The sequence below is a fragment of the Glycine max genome, chromosome 10, assembly GCF_000004515.6.
Source record: "Glycine max cultivar Williams 82 chromosome 10, Glycine_max_v4.0, whole genome shotgun sequence".
Taxonomy (NCBI): Eukaryota; Viridiplantae; Streptophyta; class Magnoliopsida; order Fabales; family Fabaceae; genus Glycine; species Glycine max.
The window spans coordinates 11193876-11209063 of record NC_038246.2 but is presented as its reverse complement, the minus strand read 5'-3'; the positions used below and the strand labels follow the sequence as shown (position 1 = coordinate 11209063).

At 38.1% G+C, this 15188-nt stretch overlaps 1 protein-coding gene across 1 annotated transcript; it reads left to right on the top strand.

The window, feature by feature from the left end:
- The first annotated feature begins 10632 nt into the window (after nt 1–10632).
- On the top strand, nt 10633–11088 carry LOC102660988 (uncharacterized). The gene has a single exon (XM_006589842.1). The coding sequence runs from the start codon at nt 10633–10635 to the stop codon at nt 11086–11088; it is 456 nt and encodes a 151-aa protein (XP_006589905.1).
- The last annotated feature ends 4100 nt before the right edge of the window (nt 11089–15188 follow it).

The window sequence follows — 15188 nt, the reverse complement described above, 5'->3', positions numbered from 1 at the left end:
GATTGCTATTTGTACCCCCCTGTTAACTTATTACACCCCCTACCCCCCTGTAATCGAAATTTACATTTTCATGATGTATACAAGATCATGGCTTTTCCACCTGCCTCGCCTCCTCCTCCTCCTCCTCCTTCTCCTCCTCTTCCTCCTCCTGCTCCTTCCGACGCATCAGCTTCGTCGTCTGCTGTGAAGCGGACACGCAAAGCCTCACGTCTACGATCGTTGCCTACTAGACCACCTGGTGCTGAGAGACCAGTGGTCCATGTTGATCCTGCTACCGGCAAGGCCGACGGTCCCCACAGGAAGAAATTAAGAACATATTTGGGGATTGTGACGCGTGATAAGGTGGACGTCACCTACGAGAACTGGAAGGAGGTCCCTACTACTCAGAAGGACTTGATTTGGGAGGATATTCAGGTATTTTTCTTCTCTTATTTGATGTTTAATTAATAGCCAAAAAATACATTATTGTAACAAATAAACCTTATTTGATGTTGTCAGGCAAAATTTGAAATCCCAGAGGCTTCTGACAGTATGACGAAAAGGAAGTTACTTTAGACTGTGGACGAGAGATGAAGGCAGTTTAAATCAGACCTCACAAGGAAATGGGCCCTTGCAGCCGATCAGGATGGTATGGACGACACTGTCTGTGAGAAATACGGCACAAGCAAGGAAAAATGGGTCCAGTTTTGCCAGACTCGTAGAGACCCTTCTTGGGAGGTATGTTCCTTGCCATTTAAGTTGTTTTTCAAAAAACATTAACTTGTTATACTTCATTCTAGCAATTTGAAAGATTATTGTTTTATTTTTGTAGGATGTGCGCAAAAAGGCACAGGCCATCCAGAAACAGAACACTGCCCCCCACGTTTTGTCTCGTGGGGGTTATGAATATTTGGAGCATAAGCTCCTGGATGAGAAGACAAAGAAGAAGCTGGAGGAAGCTGCACAGTCAGGAAGTGTTGATGGTGTCATCGACCCTCCATCCCCGGTCAGACGCCACGTGAAGTGGAAGATGGCCTGCACAAAGAAAACAGGGGAGATGATGACTGAGGTCGCAAAGGAAATCACTGAGAAGATCGTAAGTCATTTTCCACTAACCATTAGAATTATATTTCAATATTTTGTGAATGCCATGTACAACTGTGTGTTTTCTATGTAGGATTCCTTTGAGGAGCAGGCGACACAGGGATCCTTCGTCCCCCATGGACATCAGGATGTTCTCATCGCTGCTATTGGACGTCCAGAGCACCCTAGACGTGTCTGTGCTGTTGGAGCCGGTGTCACCATCAAGCAATACTTTGGATCGGCTCCACGGATGTCCCGCAGCTCTTCCTCCCTGCCTCCTGAAGAATTGCAGCAGCTGACTCGACAAATCAAGGACCAGCTAGAGGAGTCCATCACAGAAAAAGTGACGCGGCAGCTCATGGCATCGTTCAGCCAAATGCAGTCCCAGATGCAATCTCAGGGACTTGCACTGCCTCCCGAACCTCTGGTAGGTCCCTCAGGTCCTCGAGTAAGCACAAAGGGGAGTTGTGTTGATCCCTCAGGAAACGATCCTAAGATGGGTGACTCGGATAGGTGCGGCTTGCTCATCGAAGCAGATCCTGCCTGCCTGGTTGCCCTGGGGAGAGTTTATGAGGGATCCACTATTGTTCATAACACTCATTTGTTGCCTGGCCAAGTAAAGGTGGGTGTGGAGGAGGTTACAGATGTAGATGCTCCAGTTTTTGTACCCACTGACGAGGTTTCCTTAGGGGGGCAGGCAATTCACACCTTCTTTGCTTGGCCGACACATCTGGTGAAGTCTTTATCACAATAGGTACTTTACTCTTACTATATGTTTCTTCTTTTTGAATTAATTCATTCAGTGTGCCTCAAATTAGGCCATTTAACTTTGTTTCATGAACAGGCAACTGTGTCTCCAGCAAAACCACCTCCAAAGCTCGATCCAGAGGTCAATGATCCGCTTTATCTGATGACATTGACCATCCCAAAGCTTTTCTTGAGGCCTTATCAGGTTACATGGGATGCCACTGTGTTCGGAGTCTTTAATCCAGATTTCCCGCTCTACATAAAGCATGAAGACCTCTCTGAAATCGCACACGGTGGTCAATGTCTCAGTATATCAGTGTTATAGTTATGGATTCTGTAAGTCATTTTAGATTACTTTTAATTACCTAAGTTATTGCTTTCAATTCATAAATATTTAACTTTGACTTAACATAAACATGCATCTCACTAAAACAAGTATGCGAGCGGGGAATTCTGATATCTATGGATTCCTCGAGACACAGTCCATTCAGAGGTCTGGGCAATCGCAGTTTGAGTCTGAAAGTTACATGAAGACTTGGATGCAGAGTTCAAAACACGATGTCTATCTTGGAGCCTACCTAAATGGGTAAGTCACACAAAATAACTGAATTTAATTCATGTTTACTAATATACTAACCCATATTCGTCTCCACTGCAGCGGACACTGGCAGATGGTGGTCATCCTGCCCAAGGAACACCTAGTTGTCTAGTTTTGTTCATTGCATAACAGGCCAGACAATTACCTTAAGGGGATTATTAACAGGTTAGTGTTCTTTTCAATACATTTGCATTGAAATACCTCAACAACACCAGTTTTTAATTGTTACTCATCTGGAACAGTGCTTTAAAAGGTCTTGATGATGCTCCGCAGCCTAAATCAAAGGCTCCTGCTAAGTGGATTGTCGTCAAGGTATGTCATTTACATAAAACTTCCACTTATATATATTTCTTATGTGTTTGTACACTAATTGTTTAATTAATAGCCAAATTCCATTATGTATTTAGTGTAATAGACAAAAAGGAAGTACTGAGTGCGGCTACTATGTGATGCACTGGATGTCCACCATCATTTTAGGAAGTTATAGGAATAACTGGGAAGCGGTACGTTTATTTCAAACAAATTCGATTTTTTTTATAATTTGTATTACATTATTAACTTATTATCATTTATTTCATCATGCAGTATTTTAACAATCCTAAACCATTGGAGCCAGAGAGATTAAAGGCACTGCCGATCCAGTGGGCACAGTATTATCTTCGAGTTAGAGATCAGACCTAGGATTTAGGGACATTAAGTTTAGCTTAGTTTACTTTGGTTTAACATTTTTGACATTTCCTATGTAATTTGAACATTGAATTCATTTGTTGATCGTTGTTTATGATAAATCAATTATTCAATGTTTATTATGATTAAAATTACTTCAAAGCAAAATAAAATGTTTATTTGCTGTGAATTGGGTCTGAAATTGCATTTTGCAGGTAGAATTTTGGGTTTATTGTAAAAACAGAAAGTTTATATAAAAAAAATTTCAAAACAACATCGGTTATTAACAAAAACCGATGTTAATATAGTAAACAACATCGGTTATTTACAAAAACCGATGTCAACAAGAACCTTAACATCGGTTATGTAAATAACTGATGTTAATATACGAAAGTTAACATCAGCTATTTATAAATAACCGATGTTATATATGAAGAATTACAGCAAAATAGTGTATGCATATGAACATTGACATCGATTTTCTAGTAAAATTGATGTTAATGTAATATATTAACATCGGTTTTGCTAGAAAACCGATGTTAAGATATTTCATTAACATCGGTTTTACTACAAAACCGATGTGAATATATAACATTAACATCGGTTTTACTAGAAAACTGATGTGAAGGTTCATCATGCATACACTTATTTGTTGTAGTTCTTTGTGTATAACATCGGTTATTTAGAAAACCGATGTTATCGTTTTTATATTAACATTGGTTTTGGATAACCGATGTTAACAATAATTCATTCAACATCGGTACTTTCAACATCGATTTTAAAACCGATGTAGAATGCCATAAATAACCGATGTTGAAAGTGTATTTTCTAATAGTGTATCAGAACGATAGAACGTTACCAAAGGGGAAAAAATGGTAACTGCTAACTAGTGAAGATATTTTATCACGAGACATGTAAATATGTATTAACTCTTTTTTTCTTGATTCATGGTCTTACTTCATTGATAAAATTTTCTCATCAATTAAAAAAATTATTTCTAAAAAAAAAGGATTCTTCCAAGGGTACCGAAAAACATTAAAAAAAATTAAAAATGGAATCGCCATTCCAATTAGAGTCGATATACATTATGACGTAAAATCTGAAATGGATCTTCGAATAAGGAGACCATCAATAGGAGATGATCCAAGTTAGAATATGAGTGTCTATGGACAGTGACAATTTAGATTGTGGTTCTCTATTCATACTAGACCGAGTGGTGGTGTCTCGAACTGGGAGGCGATGACAATGGCATGGCCACGAACATGGCGATGATGACACCAAACAAAGTTGAGATAGAGGACGGAGAACCACCTGGTATGTTTGCAAATAAGAAGTCACATGTGGATATTTACTAATTAAATCTAAGCCATTGGCTTGAAATAAAATAAATGGTTCAAAATATAAGTAACTTTGATAATTATTATACCATTTTTATAACTTGATATAGAATGTGTTTTATATTTATCCAACCGTTGAATTATATCTGTATTATCAATATCGTTTGTGTCAATTTTTTTCAAAATTGAACAACAACAAGAAAGTAATTAAATAATCCATATTTTAGTATATTTTGAAATATTTATATTACATTGATTTTAATTTATATGAAAGAGATAACAAATGATTTTAGATTAATATGAAATTTGGCATACAACGATGAGCTTTAAGAAAACATTATCTAGTTGAAAGTTATAGAATGATGTAATTTGATTCATCCTCACATATATATATATATATATATATATAAGGATGAATCAAATTACACCAGTTTAACTTTGACAATAAACATTTTGAAGTAAAAATAAATAAATAATGATTGAAAAGGGAAAAGTCCAAAAATAGCAAGAAAAACTACCAAGCATTGAGCTTGGAATGTCAAAATGCAACAACACACATAAATAATCAGGACATACTTCAAACATAAGGAACATTGAGAATACTAAGGTGTCTTGGGTATGTTGGAAGCATGTGTGTTGCCCCAAATCAGAAGGAGGTCTAGAAGTTAAATACTTGAGTTTGTTTAATATTAGTCTCCTACCAAAATGGAGGTGGAGAATACTCAACGATTAATCAACAATATGGCTTCCTTTTTTAAGGTTCAGGTACGACCCCCTTAGTGCACCATCTTTATTTCAAGAAGGTCCTAGTAATTCATCCCTATGCTGGCAAGATCTGTGTAGTCTTGAGGATATCATTGAAGGTCACAGTGGTTGATTCAAGTCTAATACTACTCAAAAGGTTGGAAATGTCGAGCAAACAAACTTTTGGAATGACATTTCCTTTAGGGATAGAAGTTTGGTTATGGCTTTCCCTCGACTCTACCATATAGTTAAGGACAAACAGTGCTTTGTTGCAGAAAAAAGGAAGGTGGTTAGAGTCTGGATGAAGGTACCAATGGTTCTGGAGGAAAATATTTTTGTTTGGGAGGAGCTTTTAATGGATGATCTGAAAACTTTAATAACAGGTTTTGCTCCTTAACCATACATCACAAACTCATAGACTTGGACAACTAGTGGAACTTTATCCTTCTTAGTAGCTTTTGTATATAGGCTAATCTCTAAATATGCTATATCATCTAATACCGAGGAGGACCAATAGACGCAAATATTCAAAAAATTCTAGAAGAGTGTAGTTGATAAGTGTTAATTATAAGTATATTTTGGGGTTAAATTATATAGGAATTTGTAATTTGTCTCTCCTAATTTTTCCTTTTTGAGCAAATAATTGTTAAATTAACATCATTTAAGTTTTTGTGCAGAGAATATTAAAAGTGATGAATTTATAATGCTTAGTAAGTAAAATAAAGCCTAGAAAAGCGAGCTAATTAAGGAAAGCAGAGCTAATTAAGGAAAACAAGCTAATTGAGGAAAGCAAAATTAATTAAGGAAAGAAAGCTAATTGAGGAAAGTAGGGCTAATTAAGGAAAGAAGACTAATTGAGAAAATCAGGACTAATTAAGGAAAGCATGACTAATTAAGGAAAGTAAAGTCGGGCTTAGTGCAAAAAGCCCGCTAATCTACACCTATAAAAGAATAAAAGAGAAGAAGGAAAAGACACACAAAAATTCCAAGAGAATACAATTCCTTATAGAAAGCAAAGGCTAAAAGAAGAAAAAAGTAAGCATTGGGAGTCATTCCTTCCCTCCATTCCCTTTCTTATCTTTTCACCCTTTACTAAATATTCCCCTATTGCAATTGTAAAGCCTTCATGACAATGAGACTAAACCCCCTTTATTGGAAACTTGGCAGCCAACTATTCTTGATTTAATCTCTCTTCCTATCTATTTATGAATATTACAATTTGCATGATCTTTTCCTGTGCTTAACATATTGCTTGTGGCCTGATCAACCATTTGCATGGTGAGTTTTAGGGTAGTGTTGGGAAACATTATTTTCGAATAGAACTGGGAAAGGGTATCTAAATAAAGTCATTACTAGGGATAGGTTGATATTTGTTTAGCCTGTTATACATTTATATTCTTAATGCAATTTACTATTTTAGCTCTCCAAAAGGATTTGAGAGAGAAAATAGATAAATTAGGCTTTTTCACGCGGGGGACCAAAGTTAAAGTATACTAGTAGATACAGGTGTAAATGGAAATAATTATAAATAGAGAAAAATCATTTACATTACATCAAAGAGTAGCTCTAGTAGGCTAAGTTCCCAACATTCTCATCTTCTGAATTTCCTTCTACAATAATATTTGATTTTCTCATCTTTTTTGTCTTTAATTAATTAATTTAAATTCTTGTTTAATTTCTCTTGTTTGATTTAATTTTCTGCCAATTTTAATTACTGTTTTCTCATAACCTTTTCAAGTCATTTTTCTTTAACTTATTTTATTAATAAAATATTTATCTACCTAAGTACAAACAAAGTCTCTGTGGATACGATACTCGGACTTCGGTTTTAACTTTACTACTTGGGACACATTGGTGCACTTGCCAATCCATCAACAATAGTTCCATCCAAAATCCTAATGTTTTCATGGAGATTAATTTTGGATAAACTTCCAACTAAACCACAATTGTCCAGGCCTTGTATTATGTTGCAGGATCAGAGGTTTTTTTTTTTCATGATCAGAGTGAGGAAGTAGATCATGTTTTTTATTGCATTGTTATTATTCCATGAGTATTTGGCAATCTTTTCCCTTTTGGTTGAGGTTTTCATTTGTGCTTCCAATAGAAGTTAAACTCTTAAATACTCAGATAGATGGGTGTTTTAATGGGAGAAAATTCACGAACATTTGGCATATCATGTGGCATGCTATATGTTGGGGCTCTTTGAGGCAACACATAGCCTATCTTTCATAATGGAGTGAAGGATTTCTCAAGATTGTTAGCACAAATAAAAACCACCTTAACATGATATTGGTTATTATGTAATCCCCTTTTACCTCCTTGTTAATTGCTATTCATGAGTATTAATTGCATTAAAAATAGGAGAAAAAGTAGAAATGTACCTCTAATTTATGGTTTCTTTTGTGAGATTTGTAAATAATTTATTCTTGTATGAATTCATGCAGTGGAAACTCCATTTTTGATGACTAATGTTGAACTTAATTATATTTTAAGGCTAAAAAAGAGAAGATTTTGAAATCTTGCTGAAGGGCTCACTCAGCAAGGAGGATTGGCTAAGCGAGGTTCAGCTCACTAAGCGAGTACAAAACCCTAGAGAATGTTGAGCCAGAGAGCAGCGCGCTTAGTGCGCAACCAGCTCACCCGACGAAGACGTTGTCTCTTCTCGCGCTTAGTGCGTCCAAGCCCACTTAGCGCACAGCCACTAACTCTCACTCAGCGAGACATGCTTGCGGAGCACGCCTTCGTAAGCTGAGAAGCCCAAAAGTCTTTAAAACACTGAGAAAGGAAGGGAAATGAATAGACAAGCAACATAGGAAAGAAGGAATAAGGCACCAAGGCTAAAGAGAAGACATTTTCTTCACATCTTTACCATTTTCTTCCATTCCTACATCATTTTCACCTTTGTATTAAGCCCTCCTTGCTAATGGAGGGCTAAACACTTCATTGTTGGGGAGTTTTTCTACTGAGCACACTTGATGTAAAACTTTTAACTATTTACTTAATATTATTTCTATTGTTCTCTGCTTCTATTTGTGTGTATTTTACATATTTGTGGCTTGATCACCCATTTATATGCTTTGTTAGGTTTTAAGTATTGCAAAATGCTTAAAGTCCTTAGAAATCGGTAGAGCAGTTAGAAGTTTGTATTTATAGGAAAAGTGTGCAGTAATCTAGTAAATATTGCATCTTGTGCATAGTGCAGCTCACTTAGAATGAGTTTGTTGAGGAATCAAGAACGAAACTAGGAGGGTTAGGCTCTTTCATGTGAGAAATTACAGTTAGAGTAATTTAACGGTGCAAGAACATTAGAGTAATATTAAATAGAGAAAAACTTATTTAGCTACAACAAGAGAAAGCTCAGTAGAATACACCCCGACATTTTCATCTTGATATTTGTTCGATTATATAGCTCTGCGTTTGTCTTGTTATGCATTTTTAAATTTAGAAAAACTAATTTAAGAAATTGAAACATGAATGAGTTCCTCTACTTTATTTTACTGCAATTGAAATTGTTTATAAACTGAATATGTGGCTTCTAAGTATAACAAATTCCATGTGGATACGATACTTGGACTCACTATTTTAATTACTACTTGTGCAAATTGGTACACTTGCCAATAGAGTGAACAAGTTTTTGGTGCCGTTGTCGGGACTTTCTTTTTACTTGGTGTGTATGTTACATTTTGGAAATAATTATTCTTTATTCATTGATTATTTTTATATTGTCAATTGTTTTCAATTTGATTTAATCTCTTATCTTGGTTAACTGCTCTGTAGTAGCTTGCTTCTTGTATGTGAGGTTAAACTCCAACAGGGGACTTAGCTCCATTGGATTTGGAGATTGAAGCTACTTGTAGAAGAAACAACGCAGCAAAGAAAAGAAGAGAGCTACAGGATAGGACAACTAACCTCAATGGCGAGAGAATTCTGTCATCTGAATCTTCTTCATCATTCCCTATTGAGTTCAAAGAAACTGATGTTGGTGCATCTGAAGCAAACATAATGGCAGAATATCAACCACCAAGGGTCATTCTTGAAGATTATTCTAGTTCTACTATGCCGCAGTTTTTCACTAGTATAGCGTGGCCAAAAGTTCAAGCAACAAACATTTCATACCCGCATTCCTTGATTCAGCTCATTCTAGGAAATCTCTTTCATGGTTTGCCAAATGAAGACCCCTATGCTCATTTAGCCACATACATTGAGATATGCAACACAGTCAAGATAGCAGGAGTTCCGGAATATGCTATTAGACTTAATCTATTTTCATTTTCTCTAGTTGGTGAAGCCAAGAGGTGGCTGCAGTCATTTAAAGGAAACAGTTTGAAGACTTGGGAAGAGGTGGTTGAGAAATTCTTGAAGAAGTATTTTCCTGAATCGAAGACAGCTGAAGGAAAACCAACGATTTCCTCATTCCATCAGTTCCCTGATGAATCTTTGAGTGAAGCTTTGGAGCATTTTCTTGGTTTGCTTCAGAAGACTCCAACTCATGGGTTTACTGAGCCTATTCATCTTAACATATTCATTGATGGTCTGTGGCCTCAATCTAAGCAATTGTTGGATGCCTCAACTGGAGGGAAGATAAAATTGAAGACTCCTGAGGAAGCAATGGAACTGATTGAGAACATGGCAGCCAACGATCATGCCATCTTGCGTGATAGAACACATATTCCCACAAAGAGAAGTTTATTGGAGCTCACATCACAGGATGCTTTGCTGGCACAGAATAAGCTATTAGCTAAACAACTTGAATCACTCACAAAGACCTTAAGCAAATTGCCAACATAGTTGCAAGCAACTCAACCTACTCATTAGCAGTTATGCAAATTGGAGTTGTAGCATATGTGGAAGAGCTCATGAGTCTGGTCGTTGTATGACTCAAGATGATACATCCAAAGAAGTTAACTATATGGCAAATCAGAATAGGCAAGGATTTCATCCAGGTGGTTTTGCAAGATATCATCTGGGAGGAAACTTTTCTCATAACCAAGGTCAAGGTTGGAGGTCACACCATAGAAATCAGTTTAACAAAGACCAAAGAGGTCCTTCTAATCGACCTCCCAACCAAGGGCCTAATTTGTATGAGCGGACCACCAAATTAGAAGACACACTGACTCAATTCATGCAGGTTTCAATGTCTAATCATAAGAGCACAGAGTCAGCAATCAAGAATCTGGAAATTCAAGTGGGACAGCTGGCTAAACAGTTAGCAGAAAATTCCTCTGGAAATTTTGGAGCAAACACTGAGAAAATCCCAAAAAAGGAGTGTAAGGTTGTGATCACTCGAAGTCAAGGAAGAGTGATAGTGGGTGATGGGAGTAAAAAAAGTGAAGGAGAGCTAGGAGCAGAGGAAAAAAAGGAGGGAGAAGGAGAGCAAATGAAAGAAAAAGAAATGAGTGAGAATGAGGAAACAAAAAATGAAAAAAAAAAGAGAGAGAGATCAAAGGAGTGAAGAGAAAAGAGAATGGAGAGAGGAGGATGAAAAGTGAGTTGGTCAGAGAAAGAAAAAGAGAGGCAGTCCCCAACTCAGTTAAGGAGGCTCCATACCTTTTGGTGCAATCAAAGAAAGACAAGGAGGGATACTTTGCTTGCTTCCTTGATATTTTCAAGAAGCTGGAGATTACAATCCCATTTGGAGAAGCCTTGCAGCAAATGCCACTTTATACTAAGTTATTGAAGGATCTCCTAACCAAAAAGGGCAAATACATAAACAATGAAAGTATAGTGGTGGAAGGAAATTGCAATGCTGTTACTCAAAGAATTTTACCACCAAAGTTCAAGGATCTGGGAAGTGTAACTATTCCATGTTCAATAGGGGTTGTGTCAGTGGGAAAAGCACTGATTGATTTGGGAGCTAGCATCAATTTGATGCCACTTTCTATATGCAGAAGAATTAGGAATTTAGAAATTGCACCCACAAGAATGACACTTTAGCTTACAGACCGCTCAGTCACACGACCTTATAGCATGGTGGAGGATGTGTTAGTCAAAGTCCACCAATTCACATTTCCTATAGATTTTGTCATAATGGACATTGAAGAGGATGCATACATTCCATTGATTTTAGGTCGTCCCTTCATGTTGACAGCCAAATGTGTAATTGATATGGGCAACGGTAACTTGGAAATAAGTGTTGATGATCAGAAGGTTACCTTTAACCTATTTGACACAATCAAGCATCCAAATTACCACAGGGCATGTTTCAAGGTGGAAGCAGTTGAGCATGAAGTTGCCATGGTGGTTTAAGGTATGACATCTCAATCTCCATTGGAAAAAGCACTGATAAATGTCGTTGATTGTCTCACAAAAGAGGAAGAGAAAGATTTGAGAAAGTGTCTAGAAGAGTTGGATAAAGTAAGCCCATCATAGGAATATTCCTTTGAAGAGCTAAAGAAAGACCCTCCCGCAGAGAAATCCAAGGTGGATTTGAAGGTCTTTCTAGAGCATTTGAAGTATGTATTTTTGGAGGACAATGAAGCAAAATCGGTTGTGATCAGGAACTCCCTGTCTCATGAGGAGGAATCTCGATTGGTGGAAGTCCTGAAGAAACATAGGGCTCTTATTGGATGGCATATATCCGACCTTAAGGGAATCAACCCTTCATATTGTATGCATAAGTTCATGATGGAAGTTGAGTACAAGCCAGTAAGACAGCCACAATGAAGGCTCAATCCTTTGATGAAGGAAGAGGTACGTAAGGAGGTTCTCAAGTTGCTGGAGGCAGGACTTATTTATCCTATTTCTGATAGTGCTTGGGTAGTCCAGTGCAAGTGGTTCCTAAGAAGGGTGGAATGACTGTGGTGAGAAACGAGAAGAATGATCTTATCCCAACAAGAATAGTCACAGGCAGGCGCATGTGCATTGATTATAGAAAGCTAAATGATGCAACAAGAAAAAACCATTTCCCTCTTCCATTTATGGATTAGATGCTTGAGCGGTTGGCTACACAATCATTCTACTACTTCCTGGATGGCTATTCAGGGTACAATCAGATTGTTGTTGACCCCAATGATCAAGAAAAGACTATATTCACTTGCCCATTTGGCGTATTTGCTTATAGAAGAATGCCCTTTTGGTTGTGCAATGCACCAGCTGCATTCCAAAGATGCATGATGGCGATATTTGCTGATATGGTAGAGAAATGTATTGAAGTATTCAAGGATGACTTTTCAGTGTTTGGATCATCATTTGATTGTTGCCTGACTAACTTGGAGTTGGTATTACAACGTTGTGAGGAGACAAATCTAGTGCTCAACTGGGAGAAATGTCATTTTATGGAGCAAGAAGGGATAGTTCTGGGGCACAAGATTTATGTCAAGGGAATTGAGGTGGACAAGGCCAAGATCGATGTTACTGAAAAATTGCCTCCACTAGTCAATGTAAAAGGAGTAAGGAGTTTCTTAGGAAATGCTAGATTTTATCGACGGTTCATTAAGGACTTTTCAAAGATTACCAAGCCACTGAGTAACCTACTTAACAAGGATGTTGTGTTTTTATTTGATGAAGAGTGCTTAAGGGCATTCGACACTCTAAAAGCCAGACTAGTATCTGCCCCCGTGATTACAGTGCCAGATTGAAATCAAGAATTTGAGCTAGTGTGTGATGCAAGTGATTATACAGTTGTTGCGGTGCTGGGATAGAGAAAAGGCAGGGTATTTCATTCCATTTAATATGCAAGCAGGGTCCTGAATGACACTCAGTTGAATTATGCTACTACTGAGAAAGAAATGCTTGCCATTGTTTATGCACTGGAGAAATTTTGATCATACTTGGTGGGATCAAAAGTCATTGTGTATACAGATCATGCAGCTATCAAGTATCTGCTAACAAAGGCGGACTTTAAGTCAAGACTCATCATATGGATCTTGTTGCTTTAAGAATTTGATCTGGTCAATAAAGACAAGAAAGGATTAGAAAATTTGGTAGCTGACCACTTATCAAGACTAGTTAATGAAGAAGTCACACTAAAGGAACTGGAAATCTATGATGAGTTCTCGGATGAATCGTTGCTTGTTGTGAATGAGAGACCATGGTTTTCTGACCTTGCTAATTATAAGGCAGCAGGAATCCTTCCCAAGGATCTTAACTGGCAGTAGAGAAAAAAATTCCTGCATGATGCTCGTTTCTATATTTGGGATGACCCACATTTGTTCAAAATTGGAGATGATAATTTGCTGAGAAGATATGTGACCAGGGAGGAGTCCAAAAGCATATTGTGGCATTGCCATAAATCTCTTTATGGGGGTCACTACAGTGGGGATAAAACAACAGTAAAGGTTTTGCAATCCGGTTTCCTTTGGCCTTTAATTTTCAAGGATGTGCATGAGCATGTAACTCATTATGACCAATGCCAGTGAACAGGAAGTATATCACGAAGAAATGGAAGGCCTCTGCAGAATGTCATCGAGGTGGAAGTTTTGGATTGCTAGGGTATTGACTTTGTTGGTCCACTTCCCTCATCATATTGGAATGAGTACATATTGGTGGCTATTGATTATGTTTCTAAATGGGTTGAGGTTGTGGCTACTCCGAAGAATGATGCAAAGGCTATTGTCAAATTCTTAAAGATGAACATCTTCTCACGCTTTGGGGTACCAAGAGTCCTAATCAGTGACGGTGGCTCCCATTTCTGCAATATCCAACTTCAGAAGGTGTTGGGGCACTACAATGTAGCACATAAGGTGGCCTCACCTTATCATCCACAGACAAATGGTCAAGCTGAGGTCTCTAATAGGGAATTGAAAAAGATACTGGAGAAGATTGTGGCCTCTGCAAGGAAAGACTGGGCTATCAAGTTAGATGATGCTTTATGGGCTTATCGGACTGCTTTCAAAACTCCCATAGAACTATCCCCATTCCAAATGGTCTATAGGAAAGCCTGTCATTTACCAGTGGAAATGGAACATAAGGCATACTGGGCCTTAAAGTTTCTGAATTTTGATGAAGTTCTATCAGGGGAGAAGAGGAAGTTACAGCTCTTGGAGCTGGAGAAGATGAGGTTGAATGCGTATGAGTCATCCAAGTTGTACAAGCAGAGGGTGAAGGCCTGCCATGATAAAAAGTTGTTGAAGAAGAATTTTCAGCCAGGCCAGCAAGTCTTGCTTTTCAATTCAAGACTCAAGCTATTTCCAGGAAAGTTGAAGTCCAAGTGGTCTGGACCCTTCACCATCAAAGAAATGAAGCCTTATGGCGCAGTGGAATTGATGGATCCTTAATCAAATACTCCAGAGAGAAGCTGGGTAGTGAATGGTCAAAGGTTAAAATTGTATCATGGTGGAAGCATTGAGAGGTTAACCACCATCTTGCATTTGCAAGACCCCTATAGGTGACATACGTCAAGCTACTGACGTTAAAGAAGCGCTTACTAGGAGGCAACCCAACTTTCTTACTCTTTCAACCTTTATATTTGTTTTTTAATGTTTATTAGTGTAGATTTTATTATAGTTGATACTGCTAGGATAGAAGAGTGGAAGGGAGTGAACTTGAGGAATGGGATTGCTCACAATTTTGTTTGAAATCTCAATGGATCAGTTAAGTCTTAGAAAAAATTCAGTTCATCCAATTCGCTCAGTGTGACACCCACTTGCTAAGTGAGACATATGATACGTGTTGAGCGAGTGATACTCTCGCTAAGCACTCCAACCCCTCATCCAGTGGTAGAGGCTTCCTTGCTGAGCAAGCCCATGCGCTAAGCCCAAAACCTTCTCGGGTTATGGATTTAATTCAATTGGGCTAAGCGAGATACGCTCGCTAAGCACACCATATGCCTCACTAAGCGCACCCATGCGCTGGGCCCAAAAACCTCTTTGTGTGAGCTTTAATGTCAATTGGGCTAAGCGAGTCACTCTCGCTAAGCCCAAACATCTCTCTGTAATGGCAATTGTGCTAAGCGAGATCACCTGGCTAAGCACCACAACACCACTGCACCCACTCTTACTTAATCTGCTAAGCGCGCCATGGCTCGCTTAGCAAAAGTTGCAGACCAATCACAACTGTAGATCTCGCTAAGCGCGTACTCTTGCGCTAAGTCCAAA